The sequence below is a fragment of the Episyrphus balteatus genome, chromosome 4, assembly GCF_945859705.1.
Source record: "Episyrphus balteatus chromosome 4, idEpiBalt1.1, whole genome shotgun sequence".
In the NCBI taxonomy this organism is placed as follows: Eukaryota; Metazoa; Arthropoda; class Insecta; order Diptera; family Syrphidae; genus Episyrphus; species Episyrphus balteatus.
The window spans coordinates 41,407,301-41,432,840 of record NC_079137.1 but is presented as its reverse complement, the minus strand read 5'-3'; the positions used below and the strand labels follow the sequence as shown (position 1 = coordinate 41,432,840).

Here is a 25,540-nt window from a genome sequence, read left to right as displayed (position 1 = left end):
ATTGGTATCAAATTAAAGAACTATAACGTAGGAAAAATTTTTACTATGGCCGTTTCATTGTATTGCATTTGGAATGGAAGATATTGCAATATTAGTGTTGTTAATGCATCAAGCAATATGCGAAGGGCAAATTGAATTACTATTTTAAATAAATTATGAAATATGATTTTATGTCATTTTTTCTATGATTTAAAACCTCAATCTTGAATATCCGACCAATGGAACTCAAAATATAAGCTTTTTAAGCCAACCACTTCAGGATTTTGTTTTTGAGTTTTCAAAAGGAAAAAACAAATAAAAAATTGAGTAAAAAGTCTTAAAATAGACTTGAAATTGATGTTTTAAAAAGCCAATATTTTGGGTTCTATTTGTTGGATAGCCAAGATAAAGGTCTTCAGACTCAGGGAAAATGACAGATTATCATATCTTGCACTTAAAATACACGTTCAATTTTAAAGATTGAGACAATTTGCATTAACTTTTAAATGCAAAAATGCATTTTATCGCTTTGTGAAGAACGTTAGAAGGATAAAACTTCTGCACAATGTATGTAAGACTTAACTACATCAAAAAATAACAAAATTGTTCTTGGCCGCGAAACGTCCAAGTTCCATACAAAATTGCCCATTCTCCTTTGTCAAATATTTTAAAGTTTTTATTGATTATTTTGATTGGAAAATGATTCATTTAAAAGATCACATTTAAAATTTCCTGTTAAAATTGTTTTTATATTTTTTATTGCGATAGGGTAAACTACCCAGTGACCGACACCCTTGCCAGTTACCGACACCTGGCACAGTTTTTCCGTTTTCTTAAGGTTTTGTTAGGGTGTAGCGTACGAAAACTATTTTTAACGCGTTCAGGCATGTATATTCCATCAGAAAACACTTTACTTCATAGTTGGTAGTGATTGGTTTTGTTGTAATAAAAGGGGCAAGTTTTGAACCTCTGTGAAGTGCATGAAACTTGAGAAATTCTTAAGAAAGACGTAAGTACAAATCATTGTTTAAACAATATATCTGTATATGGTACAAAAATTAAAATTGAATATTTTGTTATAGAATTGCTTTTTAGATCTATTTCAATTTAAGTTTTTACAAAAATAATAACATAATTTAATTTTACGTGGGGTGTTCGTAACTAGAATATAATGTTCAACGAAACTCAGTGACCGACACTGGTGTCCATAACTGGCGCAATTAGACAAGTTTGATGATATTAGTTATGGACACCGTTCTTTTTCTGCAGAATAGCAGTATAAAAGATCTCGCCGAATACGCCCAATTATTTTCAAACCACTTTTTGTTTGCTCCTAAGGCCTAGTTTACAGTTCACCGTGTAAAAAAACAAAAGATTCAAAGCATCGCGTAGCGCTTTTAAATAAGTTTATAAAGTGGGTTTCCTTTCGACTTTGTAAAATTACTTTGAAAAAGTGTTAAAGGAATCTGAAAACGATTCATTCGATTTATGCAAGGTGTGTGTATTGTTTGCCTATTTTTATTTCCCTTAAGTTCACACACACTAGCTTTTAATTTACAAAGAAAACTTCCACCTTCAAGTTTGAGGTCAAATCTTCTTTCTTTTTAATTTTAAGGCATGTAACGTTTTGTCTGGGTCCTTATTCTGGTTCTGTGAAAAAATTAAATGATAAAATTTTCACCATCGGATTTTTCATTCGACTTTCATTTTATCATTCCATTTTTGCTTTTAAGCTACCTGTCCCTACATTTTTCTACTTGTTAAATAGATACGGCAATAGTCAAAACGTTAACGTATTATCGTAAAAATATAATTTTTGACGTATTCTATGACAACTTTCAATTTTCTTGTTAAAAAAAAGGATGTATTTCCTTTTTCCTTTAAAATTTGTGTCTTGATATATCTAGGTACGCAGTTCAACGGTTGTTTGTATTGCTCGACTGCTAATCTTTTTATGTGGGCTCGAGCTCCTTTTTTTTTTATCATGGCAGGTACGTATTGTTCTTTTCACAGAAAATATTTCGAAAATTATTTTCATGTGATAGAATTTTGACTTTAATTTCCATGTTTCCACTGAATCAGAATCGATGAAAACTATTTTCATCAAACTTTTTACAGAACCAGAATAGTTCACCTAAATTAGAACAGAGAACAGGGGTCGAATCAAGGCACACGGTTGTTAACGTATGAACGCTATTTGTTCCTACCTTTTTCTTTAACCGTGATTCGACCCCAGGTATTGAAAATTAAGTTTTGTTATGCGTTGAACTGTAAGCTAGGTTTAAACAGTATTTTCAAGTACTTGAGTGTTCGTCGGCGTCGACATTTCAGGCTATTATTTAAAAAGGCCAAAACAGAAGCAAAACAAAGACGAAGATCTGCAAAGTGCATTAAATGTAGTTGAATGCTTAGCTGCATTTACACTCTCAGTTTTATCGCCGGTGTACGATGTTCCTTCTTGAACTAACACCGTACAACGAGAGAATTTCAGTAGTAAAACCGTCTTGTTGTTCGGTTCTAATTTAAAAACGGACATCTTACACACCGGCGATAAAACCAAGAGTGTAAATGCAGCTTAGATATGGGTGTCCATTACTAAAAAAATCGGGTGTCCACTACTGAAAAAATGGTGTCGGTAACTAAAAAAACGGTAAGGTATTACATTTTTAATTTTGATATTTTTAAGGAATTACTAAATTATTTATGCTTTCATTATACTTAAAAATCATTTCTTATAGTTAAATTAACCATTTAAATAATTAAAATTGAAGCAGTGTAGGGAAAGTTATGAATTTTCAAACACAAATTATCCCTTAAGGGTGTCGGTCACTGGGTACGTTACCCTATACATTTTTTATTTCGATCCCATACCATTCTAAGCTATTAATTGTCTTTGTTAACCCAAAAAACACGTGTGACAACGAAAAAGTCGAATGTCTTAAAACATCTCTTCATATCTTCTTAACAACTATTAAACTAAGAAGTAACGACTCTTTAGTTTACCTTTTAAGTAAGTTTTAAGTTTTTTTTGTATTAAACTTTATTCATTGTGTGTCCAAATAGAAAAACCAACCTGTCGCTAGTTAAAGAAATAGTGGCTTTCAATTCCGCTAACAAGTTCATGTAATTCTAATCTGCGTATTGTTGTGGAAGTCCATTTGCATTTTTGTGTTTTCTTCAACCCAGAACTCATACCATTCTAATTTCGTCTCCCGAAACTCCCAAACTAAGTGCCATTACTTTTCCAGTCAACACCCTTTTCGCTAACCACAGTGTCATGTGTTGAAAGCCGCTAATAAAATAAAACATTTGTCGTGGATAAATTACAGTAATAAACCTTAGCAATCTAACAAACAAAACAAAATATATAAAAAATAAAAGAAAGAAAAACATAGAAATAAGTAAAATAATAGAAAGCCAAACGAGGTCATTACGACAACAATTGTACAGAAAAAAAATTGTACTTAGTCGCATTTTTTCCCGACAGATGGCGTGACATTGAACAATTTCCAAGCTATTCAAAAAGTTTCCTCATCAGAAAAAAAAAAAGTCTTTCTATTTTTTTTTTGTTTTAATAAAATTTTTGTCCCCAAACTGCGAATGCAATATCCTTATATCGCACAAATGTTGAAAGTTTTCAATTCAATTTGCAGCTCTTTTGTCTTTCTAGCCAACCAATACTTATATACCTAGAGAACGCAAAAGCAGGTGTCAAAATATCATGCCAATTATCAATGTTTTTTTGTTTGTATTTATTTTGTTGTGTCACATAAGTTTGACTTGGGGAAGGATATCCTTTACATTACAAGCAAGAAGCAACCAAACCAAACTAAAGCATCGTTGAGCTTCGTCTCTTATTCAATGCCACCACCACACCTCCTGGTAGAATTAAGGTATTAAATTATAGCCAACTGACACGAAGGCTCACGTGAATCGGAGAACTTCATTTTGGAGCGGTTAAGTTTCAAATACTTAACCACTTTGGGGGCTCTATTATCCTTTTGTGTATATACATAGCTTCCAAGTTGAGGAATCCTTTTTTAAGGTGTGAACATTTTTATAATTTTTTAATTATACAAACGCCAGGAGGCAGAAAAGTTTTTTATTTAGTATATTTAGTGACGAAGGTGTCACATAGGGGAAGGACATTTTTTTCGTTGGTAGATTGGGTACCTACATATGTGAAGAATTTTAGTTAGAATCCATTAAAAGCATAACAAAAAATGTATGATGCTTTTCGTGTTTATTTTTAAACTTACTTACAGCTGCTGAGTTAGAATCAAATCTTCAATGTATGTTTGAACGATTGTAAATATTATGGCGAAATAATAAAAAAAATAAAATGATCAAGGTCACAATTTTTAAACAAAACCAATTTTTTTGTTAGTAGATAAATATTACGAATACAATACATAACGGAAAATATCATTTTTACCAAATGCAAGAGAATAAAGAACTTATTCTTATTTGATGAAAAAAACGAAAAGTTCAATTTTGCTGGTCTGGGTACGTATCCCAAAGGAGATTGGTTTTTTTTAGCATTGGTAGAATACAAATTTGATTTAAACAAAAAAAAATAAATTGCACGACTGGGGTCGCACGTACTTGCTCTTATGGTAAAAGTTTCTCTAATTTTAAAGATTTTCATTGGGCAAAATAAAGGAAAATTTAAAACTTGATATTTTTACGGAATTTCATAAGTGGTGCAAAAAAAAATAATATCAGTTTTTATAAATAATTAAATACCGTTTTAAATGAACTTTTACAAAAAACTAAGTATGCCATTTTATTTCTTGTATAAAAAGGAATTTTTAGAAAAAAATTTTCGAAAATCGTTAGAGCCGTTTTTTTAAAAAATAATTTTTTATATATAAAAATTTTCTAACATTTTTCAAAAAAAATGTTGGTATGCCATTTTGAAGAAGAAATTAATTTACACATAAAAATGGAATTTCAAAATTTTTCACCAACCCGTTTTCAAAAAATTGATTTTTCAAAAAAAAATTTTGAAATATTTTTTAAAAATCCAAAAACGTGGTTTTTGAAAATTTCTAAATTTTTTCAAATATTGATTATTAAAACGTTTCTGTATAAAAATTTTGGTCGAAATCTGTTATGTCGTTTACTAGGAATTCGTAAATCAAAAAAACCGTTCTATGGCAGGTACCGTTAATAAGCTTTTATGTGTTACACTACACACAAAAATTTTAATCAAAATCGTTAGAGCCGTTTTTGAAAAAAATTAACTTTTCTATTTCCGTTATATGACAGGTACCGTTAGTTTTGGTCCTAAAAAAAAAATTTCAATTTGTCCTCTAGGGAATCACCCAAAACTCTTAACTACCAAGTTTGAAGAAAATCGCCCTATTAGTTTAGGCGGTAGCTCGAGGTACAGACAGACAGACAGACAGAATTGCCGGACCCACTTTTTTGGCATTCTCCACCATCGTAATGTCTGGTAAAATTGTTATCTCGAGTTCGATTTTTTTTACGAATCCTAAACTTGCCCTATAGTACCTATATCGCAAGTAAAAATCGTTGAACAAAACGCAGTGTCCTAATCTTCCTGCATGATTGTACCAAGATCAAGGAACAGTCCAAACTATTAAGGCTAAATGGTTCAAACTATGGAAAATCTAATTTTTTTTTCGAAAATGCCTTTAAAGATTTTGATTAAATAAACTCTGTGAACTTTGGCAAATATATGGTCCAGCTTTTGAAATATGTATCAATTAAAATGTTTGAACCATTACACTGTTAAAAAAAAAAAAAAAATACCCCTGTGGAGATCTATCACTCTTTGTAGGGCTAGTCACTCGTCGATTCTAGCAGTAATAAGGGGTTGTGAAATGTTTCTGTCAATAAACACAAAAAATTTGACTGCAATCGAACAAGGAAAACATCTTCTGCCTTCTATTTTTCATATAAAAATGCTTCTTATTATAACATTGGGTTTATTAAAAGGAAATTTGGACCTCAATTTGTACAATAATCTTTATGCCGTCAAATTTTGGCATTAATTAATGAGATAATGTCAATAATTCGACATATCCTAACGCACAACACCCCCTTGACATGAATGTTCAGGCAAAAATCGTATACCAATAACATGTTAATTATATTCAAAACAATTTAATTAATTTAATAAACATTTACTACATAAATAAAGGAGATATAAAATAAATAAATTTAAAAATTCTTCAATTTGTATTAAATTTAAAAAAAACTATTTAAAAAACCCATTTTGCCCCGTGCATGGGGCATAATGGGCACAGGTAAGAAACAGTGGGTATTGGGTAGTGATGGGAACTATCGAACGATTTGAACTATCGATAGTTAGTAACTGAATGATTTCAACTATCGAATAGTTCATTCATTAATTCATTCGAATAAAAACTATCGAACAAACTATCGAATAAACTATCGAATACAAACTATCGAACAAACTATCGAATAAACTATCGAATAAAAACTATCGTATAAAAAAACTAGGTATTCAAATGAAAAAACTATCGTTTTAAGAAAACTATTTGAATGAAAAAACAATCATATAAAAAAAACTATTCAAATGAAAAAAACTATCGTCTAAGAAAACTATTTGAATGAAAAAACTATCGTATTAAAAAAACTATTCGAATGAAAATAGTAACTAAACTATCGAATGAAAAGACTATTCGAATGAAAATAGTAACTAAATGAATGAATGAATGAATTATTTAAAACTATCGAATGAATGAATATTTTACAACTATCGATAGATTGATTGTTTTTATTCGATAGTTCCCATCACTACTATTGGGGTAATGATGCTACTGAAACGTCTGCAGATGTTACTCGATTCATCATCTACATCCTCCTCGCCGGCACAAGAGCAATAGGCCCACTTTCCGTAGACTTTGCATGACACTCATCCTTCTGTTGATTTGTAATACAAATGTCCACAATAAAGACATTTTTCATCTTTTTCTCTTGCCGAAAATTCTATTTTCCTCTTCTTTTTTATTTTTGCGACGAGTTTTTTTCTTTCTTTGAGGCAGTTTTGAAGTTTGGAGTTTCAGCCTCAATGGGGACCCATGCCCATTATGCCCCTCCCATTATGCACCATGTCTAATTTTTTTTTTAAAGTTGTCTACATTTTTTTATCAAGTAACTTAATTAAATGAGATGACTAGATTAAGATAAAATAAATAAACTTACTTTATTCTTAAATGAGAAAAATTAAACTTAAAATGCACTCATATTCTAAAAAGGCGCATTTTACTTTGATTCAGAAATACATCAACTCAGTTGCAAAGCTATTTTTATTCACTACGAACCACAGATACCTATCATTTTCACTCAATAAGAAGATTCCCCCGTATCGCCACAAATAATTTGAAAAGGACAGATGCAAAATTGGAGTTGCCACTCTATTCAAACAAGAAATACGAGGGGGGCCCATTATACCCCGGGGGCCCGATATTCCCCGCTTTCCACTATATGCGTAGATTGCATGAAAATACATTTTCTAGTTTGATCAACTGTTTTCTTCTTCCTAATTGCACACGTGGTTTTAAAAAGAAGCCAAAACTAAATTAAAAATATAGCACGTATACACCCCACTGCGTATAGTTTCTGTAAATTTTGATTGAATTTTGGTATTAAAATTTATATTTCAAAATATTTGGTTTGGTTATTAAATGTTGTTGCTTATATAGTCCGGTCAAATTAGACTAAAATAAGGGGGTGAGGTTGCATTAATTCCCAGCAATCTGAAATTTGGTAGGATTGTTGGAAACACCATCATAAATTAAATCTAAAAAGTCCTCATCGATCCGAGACCTGGAAAAAAACTTACTTGGGGTCAAAGGTCACAAAAACTGTTTTTTTACGATTTTCACCAAAATGGTAAGTCTTATCAAAAAAATTTCCATTCAAGAATTGTAGACCAGATTATTATATATAAAAAGTGTCATGAAACTTTTTTTCCTAAGACCCACCGTTTCTTAGGTATAACGATTCAAAAAGTTGAAGTTGAGTTGTAATCGTCATAATCAGGCCTATTCTGAAAAAAGAACTCCCAACTGAAAAGTTCTTGAAATTTCATAACTTTTTTAGCTTGAATTTCGTTCTTCGATGGAAACCTTGGAGGCCAACTTTCTTAAAAAAGTTGGCCACCTAGGTTTAAAAAGATTTACAGGTGTTTAAAAATGTTCATAAAATACTTTTTTACTTGCGATATAGGTACTATATATCAAGTTATGCATTCGTACAAAAAAAAAAGTTGAGATAGCATTTTTCCATGACATTACGAAGGTAGAGAATGCCAAAAAAGTGGGTCCCGGAAGTCCGTCTGTCTGTCCGTCTGTCAGTCTGTCAGTCTGTCTGTCTGTAAACGAAGCTACAGCTTAAACGGATGAACCGATTGATGTCAAACTTGGTATGTAGCATTATTTGGCGCCTCTCCAGAGGGGTTTTTGGAATTAATTTTTTTGGACCAAAAATAACGGTACTTGTCATATACCGATTTTAGTAAAATTGAAATTTCTCAAAAACGGCTCCAACGATTTTGTTTAAAAAATTCAAATGTTAGTTTTAAGACAAGGTCTATCTTTCAATAAAAAATTTTTTTTTGAAAATCATTATTAACGGTACCTGCCATAGAACCGTTTTTTTCAAATCCGATTATCTCTGAAAGAGCTTATTCGATTTCAACGAAACTTTTTGTGAAGAAGCATTTATATAATTTAAATATTTATAAACCAAAAACAAAATTTCAAAAAAAATAATTTTTGGATTTTTAAAAAAATGTTGAAAATTATTTTTTCAAAAATCAAATTTTCGAAAACGGGACATTGAATTTTTTTGAAATTTTTTTTTAGATGTTGATTAGTGATTTTTACAAAATGGCATACCAATATTATTTTAAAACTTTTTTTCCAAAAAATAATTTATAAAAAATTAGATTTTTAAAAAACGGCTCTAACGATTTTGAAAATTTTTTTTCTAAAAATGCATGTTAATATATCAATCAAAATTGCATACTTGTTTTGGAGGGCTGAATCTGAATTATTTTATTTTCTTAAAAAACTAATTTTATTTTTTTTTTTTTTTTACCTATATAGTAGGTACCTACATTTTCCAAATTTCTATATAAAAAGTCTTAAAAAATTAAGCGACTTTAACTCTAAGAGCAAGTTCGTGCGACCCAGTCGTGCATTTTATTTACATTTTGCATCAAAAAACAGATTTCAAATTTTTTTTTAAGGAAAATGTGAACTTTTATGTTCTCTTTTGTTCTGACAGTATTTACAAACTTGTTCTGCTCTGATCTGTTCTGTCCTAGATTTTTTTTTTTCATTAAACAGAGCTTATGTTTCCCTCAATTCTGAATATAGTAAAGGTAGGAGTTCGAGCTATTTAATGATTGAACCGCATTTAAAGCGTAGCCAAGTGCAAGGGAGTAGGTGACAGGTGATGTTGCATAAAAGCGCTGTAATTGCCAAAAATTATGCGTATAAAAGGTATTTAATTTAAAAAATTTTTAAACAAAACTTAAAATGAAAAGAATTTGAAAAAAAAATCCTTTTTTCGTGCAGTGCGAATGCATTACCTTCTCTTAAAGCCATTTTAAATGACATGAGCTATGTTTCAATATTAAATTACTAATTTTCTAATTGATTTAACTTTTGAATTAGCTTTAAGGCATTTGCAAATATCAACACCATAGATGAACAATCCAATATTCAAAACATCTGTATGTTCTTTCCTTCGGTAAGTAGTTCAATTACCATTTAACCACAAATTTATTTCCCAAAGCAAATCGAGTCCCTACAGTTTGAAAATCCTGACACCATCCATTGGCTTTTTACTCCTAACTCATTCGTTTAACTTGAGAAAGTTTGTTTCAAACAGAATTCCATTCCAATGCAACTTCGAAACTCTTGTCCATTTCATTCATATGTAATGTAGTAGATTCTCGCATAAATTATGCAAGCAAACACGTGCAAAACACATCCCATACTAACTCCTCCGTTACTGATCCTTGACATTTTCCAGAAACACCATGTCATGGTATTCAAAGCATGTGTCATGATACAATTTAAAATCACTTTGCACTTAGTCCTTTTTTTTCTCATTCACACTCGTTCTTTATCCCTTTCTCCCCGGGGTATAGCTTTGTGCCAAATAAACGAATTCACTCCTTCGAGGAACTAAATTCCCAACTAGCTGTAGGTACACATTTACAGTAAACTGATGGAATCCTTCAGGTTCGTCCTCCTTTCTTCCATCCTCTTAGTTCAATGTGCTTGGACATGACCAGCGAAAACGAATCAAAAAAAAAAAAAAAAAACACCAACAATACCAAAAGCACCATCAAAACGAAACAACAACAAAAAAGACATAACATCGTGTTTTTTTCCAGGTAGATTAAATATTTAAATCGTAAAAGAGCTGTGTTTTTTTTTTTTGCCCTCCGAGCTTTGTATTCGGGTCATGTCCGTTTTTTTTTTTTGCGGATACACACAAATGTACACTCTCCAGAATCAAAAGTGGATAAATAATTCAAAAGTACGCCAATGGTCAACATGAAATATGCAGTGAACATAAAATCACCAATGTTAGTTGCACTCTAAAATAAACGGATATTTTGGTGCATCTTCTTTATATTCCTTTTTGCAGGAGATGTAGATATTCAAAGTCCACTATTTAGATTGGTACACAAATAACAAACAGAGGATAATATTCTTACAGTCTTAGGTCAATCAACTTAAACAGAAAAACAAAAAAAAGTAACAAAGAAGAAAAAAACAGTTAAGGATCATTCAATCCTTAGGGAATGATTCCTTTCAAAATACAATCATCCAAAATCCATCGAAATGAAATGAGACTAACTCGCTTGGGATCAATGCAATAATTAAAAAAATAGCACAAGTAGCAGGCGCTCTAGCTAGTGCCACTCCAAATAAAAGGATAGAGAAAGCTTCAAATTCAAATTTCCGCTGAAGCAGAAGAATCCTTGAATCCCACCATCAGCATTGCATTGGGAATAGAAATGCAGCCCTGTGTCTGCCGCCCGCCCGCCCGTCACTGCTGCCGTATACCGGATGAAACGACAAAATGAAATCAAATCTGTTTTCGGCGCGCTTGCCGCGCCCTCTGTCTTTAGTTGTTTTTTTTTTTCTACTCCTTTTTATTTGGGTTTTGTATGTGAGCGTTGCAGTGGGTGGTTAGATGGTTATATATATTGAAGGACTCTTAATATGACCCAGTGCACTGGAAATTGCACACAGAAGTCGAATTTCAATTCAAAAGAATTTGAAAAAGAGACAGAGAAAGAGAGAGTATTTTGTAGGAAAAAATTGAAAAATTTCAGCACACAAAAAAAAAAAAGAGCAAAGGATATAAAGGCCTCTTGCTTGCGTTTCTAACTTTCTGTTTCGTTTTCAATTTTATCCAAGGGAATCCTTATGCCAGATGGAGCTGGATGGAGCTGTTTGGTGGGGGTGTTGAGAGGCGATGGCTGGGATTCTTTTTAGCAGCGAGAGCGCGGCAGCACGGTCGTTGCATTTGGAATAAACAAAGAAAAGCTTATAACGGGGAATTACATTTTCAACTATTGGATTTACTTTTCTGTCTGTTTCTATTGCAGTTGTAGAATTATAAAAAAAAGAACAACAACAAAGAAACAAAGAAGAATAATTGTAGATCTCACAATAGATTAAACTAAAGCCAATGTTAGATGGAAAATGCTGAGCTCTATCTCTCATAGGTATAAAGACAGAAAGATATCCAAACTCAATTTCAGTGAAGGATAACCCGCAGGACTTTTTATATGAAAATATAACCTAAAAAAGCATGCGATGTAGGTTAGGTGTAGAAAATTGATATTGAAGCCGGTTTTGTAACAATTTGGATTTGACGAAAACAAAAAAAAAATTTTATTGCAATTGGAAATGGGAGTAGTATACAAATTTTCATTTTTATTGCTTTAACAATCTCCTGACGTATAGTTGGGGGAGGGGTGGAATTGAAATTTGTTTTTCGATGAAAAACAAAAAAAAATTATGAACAATGTTTTCGGTGTTTTTCTTAAGTCATTATCATTTTAGTACAGGTAAAATACGCATTTAGAAAAAAAAAATTGTTACACTCATGAAACTTGGCAAAAAGTTTGCTTTTGGGATAAAAACCAAGGACAAAAAAATTCTATAAAAAAGAGGTGGGTGGAGGGTGTTTTTTCGCGGACAACAGGGAGGGGGTGAGTTAAAGGGTGTTTTTTTTTTTTTTAAGATATGATGAAATTCGGAAATATGACCACCAAAACTGGGAAAAAATAGTTACACCAATGAAAAATGGTACAAATGTTTGATTTATAACAGAAACCAAGAATCTAAGTAGTCTATAAAAATATTATAGGTGAAAGAATGTTTTTTTTGGGGAAATAAGGGAAATCCGCGATAAGTCCGATAAAATTAATGGTATAAAAAGAGGTTGTCTGGAAAGCCGGTTTACGGATGATGATTTTACGTGATAACGTCGTCAGAAAACAGGTTGTGTGCTTTTGTTTAAAATGAGTCAATTGAAGCGTTTACTTTTTTCAAACAATCATAATTTACAAGAAAAAGCTAAAAAAAATATCTTTTTTATTTTCTCACTATATTAGTTTTTTTATTTTTAAAGCTTACAAAAAAAATTATGCAATTTAAAAGATAAGTATTTCTTCTTGAGAATAAAACCATTTTTAAATTTTTACAATGCGCAAAAAGTATACAAATAATTTATTGAAAACAATCATTTTCATCAAAAAAAGCAAAAAAAAAACATGAATTTTTATCTTCTCACGCCATTAATTACATTTTTTCCCCAAACAACCTATAAAGAATTTTATACCATCTGAAAGCTTATTGTCTTAGCTCAAAATATATATATTGATCAGGTCTATGAGACATCTACAAAAAGAGCTAGAATTTTTTGAACTCGATCAAATTTCATTAAAAAAAGCAAAAAAAAGCATTTATTTTTATGTTCTCACGCTCCAAAAAAAAAAGCTAAAAATCAAAAACTACCCAGAAATACCCCTAAAAAACAAGGTGTTTTTCAAAAATTCATATTTCGAAACGCAGAGTGTTGGAAAAAAATCCGTATGAGACGCCTAATTTTTTTTCCTCGTCTTTCACCTGGTACCTTTAGAATTGTCAAAAAAAATGTTCCCTACCCAAAATCATCATTTTTTCATAGCCCCAACACGTGTAGAACGTTCAAACAAAACGTTATAGCTTAGTTTCAAAATTTTTTAGAATTTTTTTCTTAAATGCAATTATTCTTAAATTAGTCTCATCTATTTATAGCAAAAAAATCAACTCTCTACAATTTTGCGCTTAGATTTTAGATCAAAATTTCATCTTTCCGTTTTACCTCTGTTTACCCTATTAAATGACGGAATTTTTAAAAATCCTTCATTTGGATTAAGCTCTAGGTTATTATCTTTCAAATAAGCTAGGTATAGAAGATTTTTGTATCTCTAATAGTTTATTTTTAATTTTGAATTGAAATTTTTTGCCGCGAGAGTGGAATGTTAGAAAATGACGTCACTTTTTTGTGGTTTCTGCCATGGTTCATCGATTTATAAGACGTTATCACGTCAAAAAAAAAAAAAAATTGTAAAAAAGTGTTTTGTTTTGGAACAACTCTAAGAACCTCCTTTACTATCATCTTATTTGGAACTAAAGGAGATAGACCGGTAGCTATGCAAAATACACTCGTAATTTTTAAAAGGCTGTTTTTTATCTGTTACTTCTTACCCTTCTTACTTCCAATCTCGCTCACCCTTATTCAAAAAATATTTTTGTATGGTAGTGGTTGTTTTGGTTCTCATTCCATTTAGCATTATTAAATATTTAAAATAATGTGTTATATATCCAAATTGCATGAACCTAAATTTTCTAGGTTAATCAACCGTTTTCTCCTGCCAAACTCTTGCATACGCAGTTTAAAAAAAAAGTACGTATACGCCACAGTGCATGAGTACAACGAACAAATAACATGTATTATAAATTGACTTTGAAGCTAACACACCCTTAACGAAATTTAATTAACACTTGCACTCAATAATTCAACAAAATTTGAATCTTTTTGTCGTGAGTGTTAATAAATAAACTTAATAACAAAACACAAGAATCAAAAATTTAAACTTAAAGAAATAATCATTCTTTCCATATTCTTAGAATAATTAAAACACACACTGCATTTTTTAGTAAAACAATGTAGGTGGGTACGCATTTTTCCCAAAATTGAAATAATTTGCTAAAAAAAAAAATCTCGAGTCAATAGACTCTGACCCTGAAAAATTATTTATTGTGTAAATAGTGCTTAAATATTTGAAACTTGAATCTATTTATTTTTTCTTTAGCGTTTATATATTTTTAAAGTACATATTTTTTCAATTTATAAGTTCAAGTGACCTCAACTCCAAAAATTTATAGAGCGTTTCGCCCAGGTACGACAGTGGGCTCATCCATCAGTTAGATCTGTCGTACCCTTACTAAGACGCCTTATTTTGGTCGATGTTTACCGACACTATATAAAACTCACAGCATGAATATACTGTGAATTTTAATATTCTAATATAATATTCACTTGAACTTATAAATTGAATTATATTCAATCGCTCCACTTAAAATAAAAATAATTTTAATAATTTTTTATTATTTTTGTTATTTTTTTCTTCGTTAGTACATATTTTTTCATAGTTTCACAACCTTTACAAAAATCGCCCGTTACATTTTTGAATTGTTATAAGACCACATTGTTAATATTAACTTCCTTGAAATATATGATTACTGGCAATGTAATTAAACTCCATTAATATTGAATACAATATTCACGACTTATCATTCAAGAATCTACAATATGGCATTAAAGAAGAAGACTGAATCGATTTTCTATTGTCACACCCTTTACATCTTATCTTAAGAGTTTGAGACGTTGAAAGACAGGTTAACAAAATGTAATTTTAAACATAATACTAACAACTACATATATTTTAAGGTGTTGTTCATGCTATTAAATAATTTAAAATGTACACAAGCCAGGAACAAAAAATTAACTAACTGTGTCACACCCGTTACAAAGGAATTACCCAATGATTAATTTAACTAATTGTCAAGAAAAATTCATATTTTATCAAACTCGTTGGTAATTTGTTTTTCCATAATTCAATCAGATTTATCGTATTTGTAAATCTTCGCCGCTATGACTAGAATGTTTTAATTCATCTCATTTGAAAACTTAGTTTCATTAGATTCCATAGTAGGTATAATTTGTAAATTGTAATACAAATTATAGGCTTACGAGTCTAATAATAACTTATTTATATTTTTTCAAAAACTGTAATGTGTCACTAACGGAAGTCATAAGTTAAATTACATTTGTCAAATAAAAAAAAAATTGAATCAAGTCTTATTTTGTTTTATTAATATGATAATTAACCAAAAGAAAAACCAGGATAAACCCATAAACAAAAGAATTAATTACCCATTTAATTTGAATCGATAACTGATAAATTGCATACAGATTTTATTTGTAACAAAAACAAAAATGAAAACAATAAAAACTTATCATTACATTAGCGTGTTTTATCAAATTTCATAAATTGAGATAAATAACCATGATGAGAGTATATAAAAGCTAACCACCTGCATAAAGTCAGTTATTACAAATTAAACATTTCAACATTAAAAGTTTAAAATATGAAGTTTTTCGCAGCAATTCTAATCTTCTCAACTATTTGCCTAGGAATTGAGGTAACAATTTATCCTAGCCTAACTTTTTTTTTGAAGAATAATGTTAGAAACATTTTTTTAATAATCCTAGGCCGAACAGCCTGATCAAAAATTTGTAGGGTTTTTCATGAAACTCGCTGAAACATGTCAGAAAAAAATTGGACCACCCGAGGGAGATGTTAAAAAACTCTTTGATGGCGCATTCGATAAGGGTGGTGCCAGTCAAGATGTTCAATGTTATATTAAATGCTTGATGGAAGAGTTCGAAACTACTGATGATGATACCCAAAAGGACCTCAAATCAAATATGAATGAAGAAGCAGCAAATGAATGCAATCTTGGAAAAAAGGTAGACGATTGTGAGCAAGCTTATAAGACTTTCATGTGTGTTAAAGAGAATGCTGACAAAATATTTAAGAAAGAATAAGGAGCATGTTTATACGAAATCATGTTGTTAATCTTCAATTAGTTCTCATTCACTGAAGAGCAAAATAAATTTCTTACAAAAAAAATACTATGTGTTACTTCTCGGTTCATAAGGATAATAGATTTCGCGTGGTAATGGCAAAAGTTCTTCATATTTACATGGTTCAATTTACCTTTTAACACTTTCTTCATTATGTACCAAAAAGAAAACATCAACTTATTACTCCAGTCAAACAAGGATTCAAAATCGCAATAAATTCTAAATGGACTAATTTTATTAATGGCCTATCCTCCCCCGGTCGACTTTATTTTTCTCAATTTTTTTTCAATCCTCATCCCTAATACGCAATTCTTAGTTTCTTTTCTCTCTTCCCCAATCTTAATTAAGATCACCCAAAATAAAATCCAAACATCAGTAAATTTAATTTTAAAATAAAAAACGTTGCATAAAGTAAGGAGTATTTTCTATCAGATAGTGAAAAACTAATTGACCCTCAATTCTCGAAAGAGCACCTAAGAGCACCCAATTTTTGTTGCATTGGTTTAAGGAATATATTAAATAACTCATAAGTTTTAATTCATCGCAGAATAACAGGGTATACTAAAACAAAATCATTAAAGTTCAAATACTAGCTTAACAAAAATAACAAGTTTTTATATACTTGTTCTAAGCCCGAATTGAAATAGAAAACACTATCAAACATTTCAAAAACTTTATTAATATCGTTAATAAATAACTGAACAAGAATTCTGAATTTAGTTTTTTTTTTTAGATTTCTATCACAACACTTCGATATCGCATATTGAATAACACTTACCAAAGTACTTCGCATTAAAATAAAAATGAGGTAGATGTAACAGTTAACTTTGAACTCATTTTTTAACAAGACACGATCGAAAAAACACAAAAATAAGTGCAGCATATTGAAACGTGTTTATTTTGCACCCACTTTGCCAAACTTTTTAGTGTCAATTTTGATTTTCAGAAGATCGACTTATGACCAGGTTTTTAATGTAAATACTCCTACGTGCGGTGGCGGCGTGAAGATGCATCATTAAAAATAAAAAAAAAGTAAAACCTGGAAACGTACGGTTCGCGGTTTTTCACGCATTACCGGCAAAGATCTTTCGAAGTTGAAAACTTCAGACCACTGGTTCCTGTACTAACAATATTCTATCAGTACAATAAAATTGTTTGGGACTGGCTTAAAACACATATCATATTTATGTATTTCGAAAAGTTCAAAAACTTTATTTATAACCAAGGTTGATTATTATTTTTCTATTTCGACTAAATGAACTTTTATACATAAAACTTTTCAAATTCAAATTTTAAAACAGAAAATTTAAAAAAAACGTTATAGCTAAATATGTATAAAAATTTATTTAAAAAAGACGAATTTTGATAAAAAAAAATGGAGTTATCATGTTTTGAAAATAAATGATACAGTTAATAAAACTGTTAGTTATTTTCTTATCGAGCTATTTTTTATAAGGCGTTATTTGAGACGAAAGACAATCACAATTCACATAAAAATAAGATGATGCTTGCGTACTTTTCACAGCATACAAATATTTTTACTTGAAAATGGATATCCACTGCATCTATCATCATTAATTAAGTTAATGTTTGAAGTTTAACGGAAAAATTAAAAAAAATCACTTGTAAGACCAACAAACACAATTAATGAATAAAAACAAAATACCGTAACATGGGGTTACTTTGCTGCGTTTTTTGCACTATTTTTAGAAAACCTCTTAAAAATGGTAGAGACATTTTTGTATCTATTTGTTTTTTTCTTTTAATTCATTGATAAGACATGAAATAATGCATTAATTCTAAAAAAAACATTCAAATAACAGTAAAAATATTTTGTTTTTTAAGTTGAAAAGTGGAGCAAAGTAGTCCAAGGGACGGGGTTACTTTGCACCACCTGAAGTTTTTAACTGTACTGCCCGTATTTAAAGAGCTGGAGCAAAGTTAGTATTGTATTTAAATAGCCCTGGATCAAAGCTTCAAATGTGTCAGAAAAAAAAAATTTGTAGGTACACACACAACTCTTTTTTTACAAAAAAACAAAACAGCCTCTTTTATTTCATTAATTGATAATAAATAAATACGAATTTAAAGAAAAAAACAGAAAACTTCATTAATTTAACCAAAATAAGTTTAAAATAAACATGCATAACAATTTACAAACGAAAAAATAATTCACTTTTAAAAACAATAAAAACATACATAGAATTAAAAACACATTTAATTATAAAAATAAATTGCTCCTGGGGCAAAGTAACCCCAAAACAAACAAAAAACTGCTTAGTCGCATACAAAAAATGCAATAATTATTATTTATTAATTAAACAAACAAATGACAAGCGCAGAGTAATAACAAAATAATATCGTAACTAGAATATTTGTACTTACTTTGTAAATTATCACAGAACTGGTTTTTCAAACCAAATTTTTCACCACAAAAAAAACACGAATTTCCTACCTCAAATTCACAGGTCAACTGCTTCTTAAAAACTGCCGGCAGATGGTCCGTTGCAACACGTGGCAGATGTATATATGTGTGTGTGTATATTACAGTAGCTTCGATATAGAGAATCTAACATTTCTGAGCGTGAATCAAGAAACTAACTTTTTTCGTCAGTGGCGCAAAGTTACCCCCGCCGGGGCAAAGTAACCCCATGTTACGGTACCTCATTATCTTATAATTGACATAGTTTTGAATTATTACACCAAACCTATAATTAATTCAATCAAACCCTTTCCGGTTTCATTACAAAATCAAAATTTAAAATAAATTGTAGGTTTATGAAAATTTTGTAATTAATATTCAAACCATTTTAGAATGCAAATTTCATTATAAATAAACATCTCATTAAAGTCGTTTCAGTGAACTACAAAACAAAATAATTTAAGATAGAAATTGAAAAAAAAAAAATGACTAAATCAAAGCTAATTGCAATTATTGCATTTATGTTACTTATTTCACATGTAAATATTTTGTTTCTTATTAAAATTACTTAATAAAATGTCAATTTTTTAAAGATTTTGACATCAATGGATCTGCAGTCGAGTTTGGATAACAATACGTAAGAGACTTCATCTCTTACGATATAGCCAAATAACTAGTTTAGTACTTAAACATATACACGGCAACTCTTTACGATCATGCATTTGCATTGACTCCGAAAAGAAAGCTTTTATTATCATTCGTTTTCAAGATATGTTATATTATGCATTATCTGTTCTCTTTGAACATAACAGAAAAATCGAATGATTTGTTTAAACTGTTTTATTTCTTATGCTAATATTGCTTACTGTATAACTGCATTGTTTTTTTATTTTAAAAGCTTTTTCAAAGCTTCATTGATTATGTTTGATTATTGATTATGTTTCGCTATAGAATTTAAGTCAGTCTTAATATAGATTTTGAACAGATAAGTCTGGTTTCAATTAAATGTAAAATCTTAATAAAGATCTCAAAAGAATATGTTCTTGTTTTAATGATTTATTACGCTTTTTATTTATTCGCTGTCACTTAATGTTTTGCTCGTTTTTATTAGTTTGCTTGCATGATTTGCTTTTTTATCTTTAATTAAGAAATAGAAGCTTACAAATACATTTTTATTTGATCTAAGGGCTGGTAAGTATGATCATGGTTTAGCGAATAATAGTACGATGTGCTTGAGCAAATGCATTCTAGAGTATTTTTTTTTTTAATTTTTGAATATGGTATATACCAAAGGTTAACAGCGTTTGGAATATTTTTCGCATATGAGTGAGTGGGAAACAAAACATTTGGTAGAGAAATGCGATGTTAGTAGCGAAAATGGACTTTGTGAAACCGCATTTATATTTTTTATTTGTTTTGCGAAAAAATCAAGAATTATTTGGTCATTAAAAAATCAAGAAAAAAAAATATTCATAGAAGAATCTAATAAGTATTAAAGAACTTGTATAAGAAAAAATAGAAATCTTTCAATTTTTTATATTTTTAAAGTTGTTCCAGGTTGGTGCGATTTTTTCCAAATTGTTTCACTTTTTTCCTCCGAAAAAATTTTCAAAAATGTGAATTTTTTAATAAAAGAAATTCAGTTGCATAAATTTTTTGGAGCTGAAATTCATTTAAGATACTGTGATTTCCTAACGAATTTTATTTGTTTTTGTATAGATAGATTTATTTACTTAATTTGCATACAAAAGTTTTGAAAATTTAAGGATCCTGGAGCTCCGTGCGACCCCGTTGGCCATTTTATTTTAAATTAGTTCAATACTCCATACCGAACAGTTTATGTATATGAACACACATAAGTGTAAGTATCTTAGTTGAAAAAAGGGTATGTACTCATGAAGGGGAATGCGGCCCCAAAATATTTTGGATACAGGGCCCCCAAAGGGCAAGCTACGCCACAGACAGAAAAAAAAGTTTTTGATAGTGTGTGAAGTTAGCGCCCCTTTTTTTTAATTGTTATTTTTGAAACTTGTTCAAAAAAACTTGTTGGAAAAATATAAGACCCAAAAAACCGTTTTTGACCTACCCCCCTTTTTTTGAAAATTGAAATTTTAAAAAATGTTCCGATTTTCAAAAGTTGTTCCTAACAATGTTCCACATTTTTGGAATGTGGGCTAGACTTATTTTATTTTACACCTAACTTTCGAAATATTTTATTTTTGAGTCCAAACATTTAGAATATTTAGGTATAGTAGCAACTAGACTGTGTGAGGTTAGCTCCCCATTTTTTTTTAAATTGTTATTTTTGTTCCAGTTTGCCCACGATTTTTTCCGGAATGTTCTAATTTTTGTTTTGAAAAATGTTCAAAAATGGGGGTTTTGTAGCCAAAAAAAAACCATTTTTGACCTAGCCCCCATTTTTTCGAAAATTGAAATTTTAAAAGTTGTTCCGGGTTTTTTCCTAACATTCTTCCAAATTTTTGGAACTCTAAGTTCTATATTTCGAAAGTAAGGGGCCAAAAACAAACAAAATCTAGCCCCCCCTTTTTTCGATTTTTTAATTTTTTATATTTTTTATATTTTTTTCAACTTTTAAAAGGTATTCCAAAAAATTGAGGTCCTAAAATTTGCAACATTCTGGAACAAATCGGGAGAACTTTCAAAAATAACAATTTCAAAAAAAGGTGGGCTAACCTCACACACTATAAATGTTCTAAATTTTTGTACTCAAAAATCAAATATTTCGAAAGTTAGGTGTAGGTAAAATAAAATAATTCTAGCCCTCATTCCAAAAATTTGGAACATTGTTAGGAATAACTTTTGAAATCCGGAACATTTTTTATAATTTCAATTTTCGAAAAAAAAACGGTTTTTTGGGTCTTACCCCCTTTTTGGAAAATTTAAAAAAAAAAAAAAAAATTGGGGCATTGCTGAACAAATCGGGAACAACCTGGAACAAAATTAAAAATTTCAAAAAATGGGGGCTTACCTCATAAAAAAAAAATGCATTTTAAAAAATTTCCTCCAAATTCATCGATTGAGATATCAAAAAAAAGGTCTCTTCTAAACTGAGAACAAAAAGTTTCTTCGAGGTCTGGTTGCTGAGTTATTTGCATCCAAACACATTTTGTTTTTACATTCGGAAGTAGATATATATTGTATCTGCGGGCCAAAGTCAAGAAACAAGTTTTGGTTTTCAGATATCAGTTCACAGTGATCTGTCTAATTATTTAGATAATACAAATTGTATATTTTTTTCGAAAAAAATTTTCCAAAAAATCAAGGTTAACCCCTTTTCGAAAAAAAATGCATTTTGTAAAATTTCCTCCAAATTTATCGAGGGAGATATCAAAAGAAAGGTCTCTTTAAGTTCTATTCTTAACTGAAAATCAAATGTTTCTTGGAGGTCTGGTTGTTGGCGATTTATTTGCATTATCAAAACAATAAGATTTTTATTTTAAATATTTGTTTTTTTTTTTTATCTCATTGCTTAAGCAAAGTGTAGTAGGATGTTCATGTTAATTCAGTTCACTTCATTCTATACAACTTATTACTATAAATAAAATTAATTCATATTATTGCATAATTAAAGGAGAATTAAAAGTTCCAGTAATTAGGTCATGCAGGTATGTATATAGGTTATTCTTATACAAGAATATCATCAACAAAAGCATAAAATGATGCTGCATAATGCAATGAACATTATTTATAGAGATACTATATACCAATAGCGCGAGATTCTGCTGTGAAAACATTGTAAGGCTCGCGTAATTGATGCTGCAGTTTGAATTCCAGAAAGGGGGATGGTGTTGGCCAACAAGAAAAGAGGAATAAGGATGCAACTCTCATTATTATTGACGAACCAACAGAGGATAGGTATCTACAGCGTTTTGTTTTCAATTTGAATAAAAAAGTTTGCAGCTAATTAGATGCTTTCTTTTAATTTTTTTTAAATTTTGGTCTCGTGGTTTTTTAGCTGCATACAATTTTACAATAAAACAAGAACTAAACTAATGAGATGGTATTGTCCAAAATGATGAGCAGCATTTCAAAGCGGCATTAATGAAAAAAAATAAAATTAATTCATCTAACGAACTTATTTCATTCATTAAATTGGTATAAAAAATTAAAAAAAACTTTTGAATTTAATTAGAACATTATTCATAAAAATCACTTTCAATTATATTCACTTTATAGCTTTTGATAATATTGCAAAGTATAATAACCAAAATCCTTGACAAAACATTGATGCAAATTGTATCCGGTTTCACATTTATCTGAGACAACTTCATTACGGCAAGATTTCAATAACTTTTGAGCAGTATCTTCGTCAGCATAATCATTGAATTTAGCACTTCCATTTGGTTGAAGTCGGCCATCTTTAAGGACACCAACTTTTTCCATAAAACAATTTAAGTAACATTTCATATCACGAGTTACATCAGCTATTGCCAAGGTACCAATGTTTAATTCCCAGTATTTTTGAACATCGTTTATGTGAAATTGTTTCCGACAATCAGCCATGAATTTTCTTGTTTCAGCACTTTCATCAGCCTTAAAAATTTTAACAAAAATATAAATATCATTATTTTGTTTTTCTTAATTTTTATTACCTTTGTAGCATCAAAACATGCAACAGCAAATAATGTAACTAAAATGATGAACTTCATGTTTGCCAAATTCAAAGACCTAAACTGAATAGGATTCTAGTTTTGGCAGGGCTTTTATAAAAGAAAAAATACACAAAATGTTTCATGTAGTTCTTATCTGACATAAACCTAATGACTTCATAAATCTTTTTTTATGTTTTTACTTCCTGGCTTTTCTCCGTTGAATAGATAGTAGAGTAACTAAAGCTCAAAAATTGGCAATATTAGGGAACCCGGCCGAACAGCTTAGATTTTGATGATCTTATTTTTCAAACGTCGGTAATTAAAAATACTTTAAAGTCTATAGATTAAAAATTGCCGGTGTTGCCGTTTTGATTTTTTAAATTTAATTGAAGATATTTGTGAAAAAAAAAAATTGTTTTCAAAAATTTTTCTTAAATTTCAAAAATTAATTGATGCCAAAAGATTGTCTAGGAAATTCTAGGAAATAAAATATATGTGAGTGAGGGACAATCTTCCGTCGTCTAAGCGATAGATGCAATTTTCTCATAAATTGACTTTAAGCACACAAAAAAAAAATTGAACACAACGGCAACACCTACAATATTTAAATACACATTTTTTAAAAGCTAGAACCTTTTTCTTATTTATAAAACTAAAATAAAGAAAATTGAATGAAGGGCTTTTGACAAAATTTTAACATGTTGTTTTTTAAACTTTTTCGTAATATAAAATCACAACAAAAACATTACTGTTAAAAAAAGAGCCAAGTTCTCCTATGTTGAAATTATGCTGGCACAAAAACTACTGAGATGTAAAAGTGTACCAAGTTCTAAAGTTTGGGTTCAAATTCGTATCAATAAAATTTTGATTGTTCTCTTGACAATTTTTCTTTTCATTACCGATTTTTAAAGTTATTTCAAAAATTGCCAAGGAAACAATCAAAATTTTATTGATACGAATTTGAACCCAAACTTTAGAACTTGGTACACTTTTACATCTCAGTAGTTTTTGTGCCAGCATAATTTCAACATAGGAGAACTTGGCTCTTTTTTTAACAGGAATGTTTTTGTTGTGATTTCACTACTTTTTGCAAGGTATGGCTGTAGAATTGAAGATCTCTATATATGATGAAAATTCAGCGGAAATGGGCGGTTGCCACGCCCCCTGGCTGAAATTCTCAAATTTTAAATTTTTTCCTTTTTATAAACTACCAGCTCTACCGTTCTACCAAATTTCAAGATTCTACAATAATCAGAAGTGCTCTATAATATTTAATGATAATTCAGCGGAAATGGGCGGTTACCACGCCCCCTGGCTGAAATTCTCAAATTTTAAAATTTTTTCTTTGTATAAACTACCAGTTCTACCATTCCACCAAATTTCAAGATTCTACGATAATCAGAAGTGCTCTATAATATTTTATGAAAATTCAGCGGAAATGGGCGGATGCCACGCCCCCTGGCTGAAATTCTCAAATTTTAAATTTTTTCCCTTGTACAAACTACCAGCTCTACCATTCTACCAAATTTCAAGATTCTACGATAATCAGAAGTGCTCTATAATATTTGATGATAATTCAGCGGAAATGGGCGGATGCCACGCCCCCTGAATTGAAAATCTCAAATTTTCGATTTTTCCCTTTGTATACACCACAAGCCCTATCACCGTGTAAAATTTCAAGTTTCTACGTTAACGGGAAGTTCTCCATAATTTTGATGATCTGTCAGTGAGTGAGTGAGTGAGTCAGTCAGTCAGTTACGGTTTTTGCGATTTTTGAAGCCCTATATCTCAGAAACTACTCATCGTAAAAGGCTTAAATTTTGTGAGGAGTTTGGTTTTGACAAGTTCAATAAATGTAGCGAGTTTGAATATTCTAGCATCTTTGGTGTGGAAGTTAGAGGGGGGTCGAAAATGGCCTGAGTTGTTTCCTGTAAATAAGGGTGTAGTGCCAAAGTTGCTAGAGAACTTGGCTGGGCACTACCGTGCCCCTTGATGCACTTATTTTTCAAATTTTGTAGGCCACATTTATTATGATTTGAAATTATAAAAGGAAATGTCAATATGTATTACAGTTTATGAAAAAAATTAAAAAGTATTTCATTTTCGAAGAACTTTTTTTAATAGAAGTTTTGAAAAAAAAAAAATTACCTTATTTTTTTTAAAGTTCAACATTTAAATATAAAGTTATTTTTTATTTATTTAATAGCCCTTATTGTTGAAAGTTAAAAAGCAAAAGTTTGAAGTTCTTATTTGCCAAAATCTTTGAGAAAATCAATTATTTCAATGCAAAAATTCA

General features: G+C 30.1%; 2 protein-coding genes across 2 annotated transcripts; one reads left to right on the top strand and one right to left on the bottom strand.

The window, feature by feature from the left end:
* Window positions 1-15,659: 15,659 nt before the first annotated feature.
* LOC129917766 (general odorant-binding protein 56h-like) lies at window positions 15,660-16,235 on the top strand. The gene is made up of 2 exons (XM_055997869.1): window positions 15,660-15,764; window positions 15,835-16,235. Exons 1-2 carry the CDS (start codon window positions 15,711-15,713, stop codon window positions 16,168-16,170), a joined length of 390 nt encoding a protein of 129 aa, XP_055853844.1. The 5' UTR covers window positions 15,660-15,710; the 3' UTR covers window positions 16,171-16,235.
* A 6,587-nt stretch (window positions 16,236-22,822) lies between these two features.
* LOC129919212 (general odorant-binding protein 56d-like) lies at window positions 22,823-23,327 on the bottom strand. The gene is made up of 2 exons (XM_056000066.1): window positions 23,245-23,327; window positions 22,823-23,185 (listed from the first exon to the last, which is right to left on the bottom strand). Exons 1-2 carry the CDS (start codon window positions 23,299-23,301, stop codon window positions 22,823-22,825), a joined length of 420 nt encoding a protein of 139 aa, XP_055856041.1. The 5' UTR covers window positions 23,302-23,327.
* Between the last annotated feature and the right edge of the window lie 2,213 nt (window positions 23,328-25,540).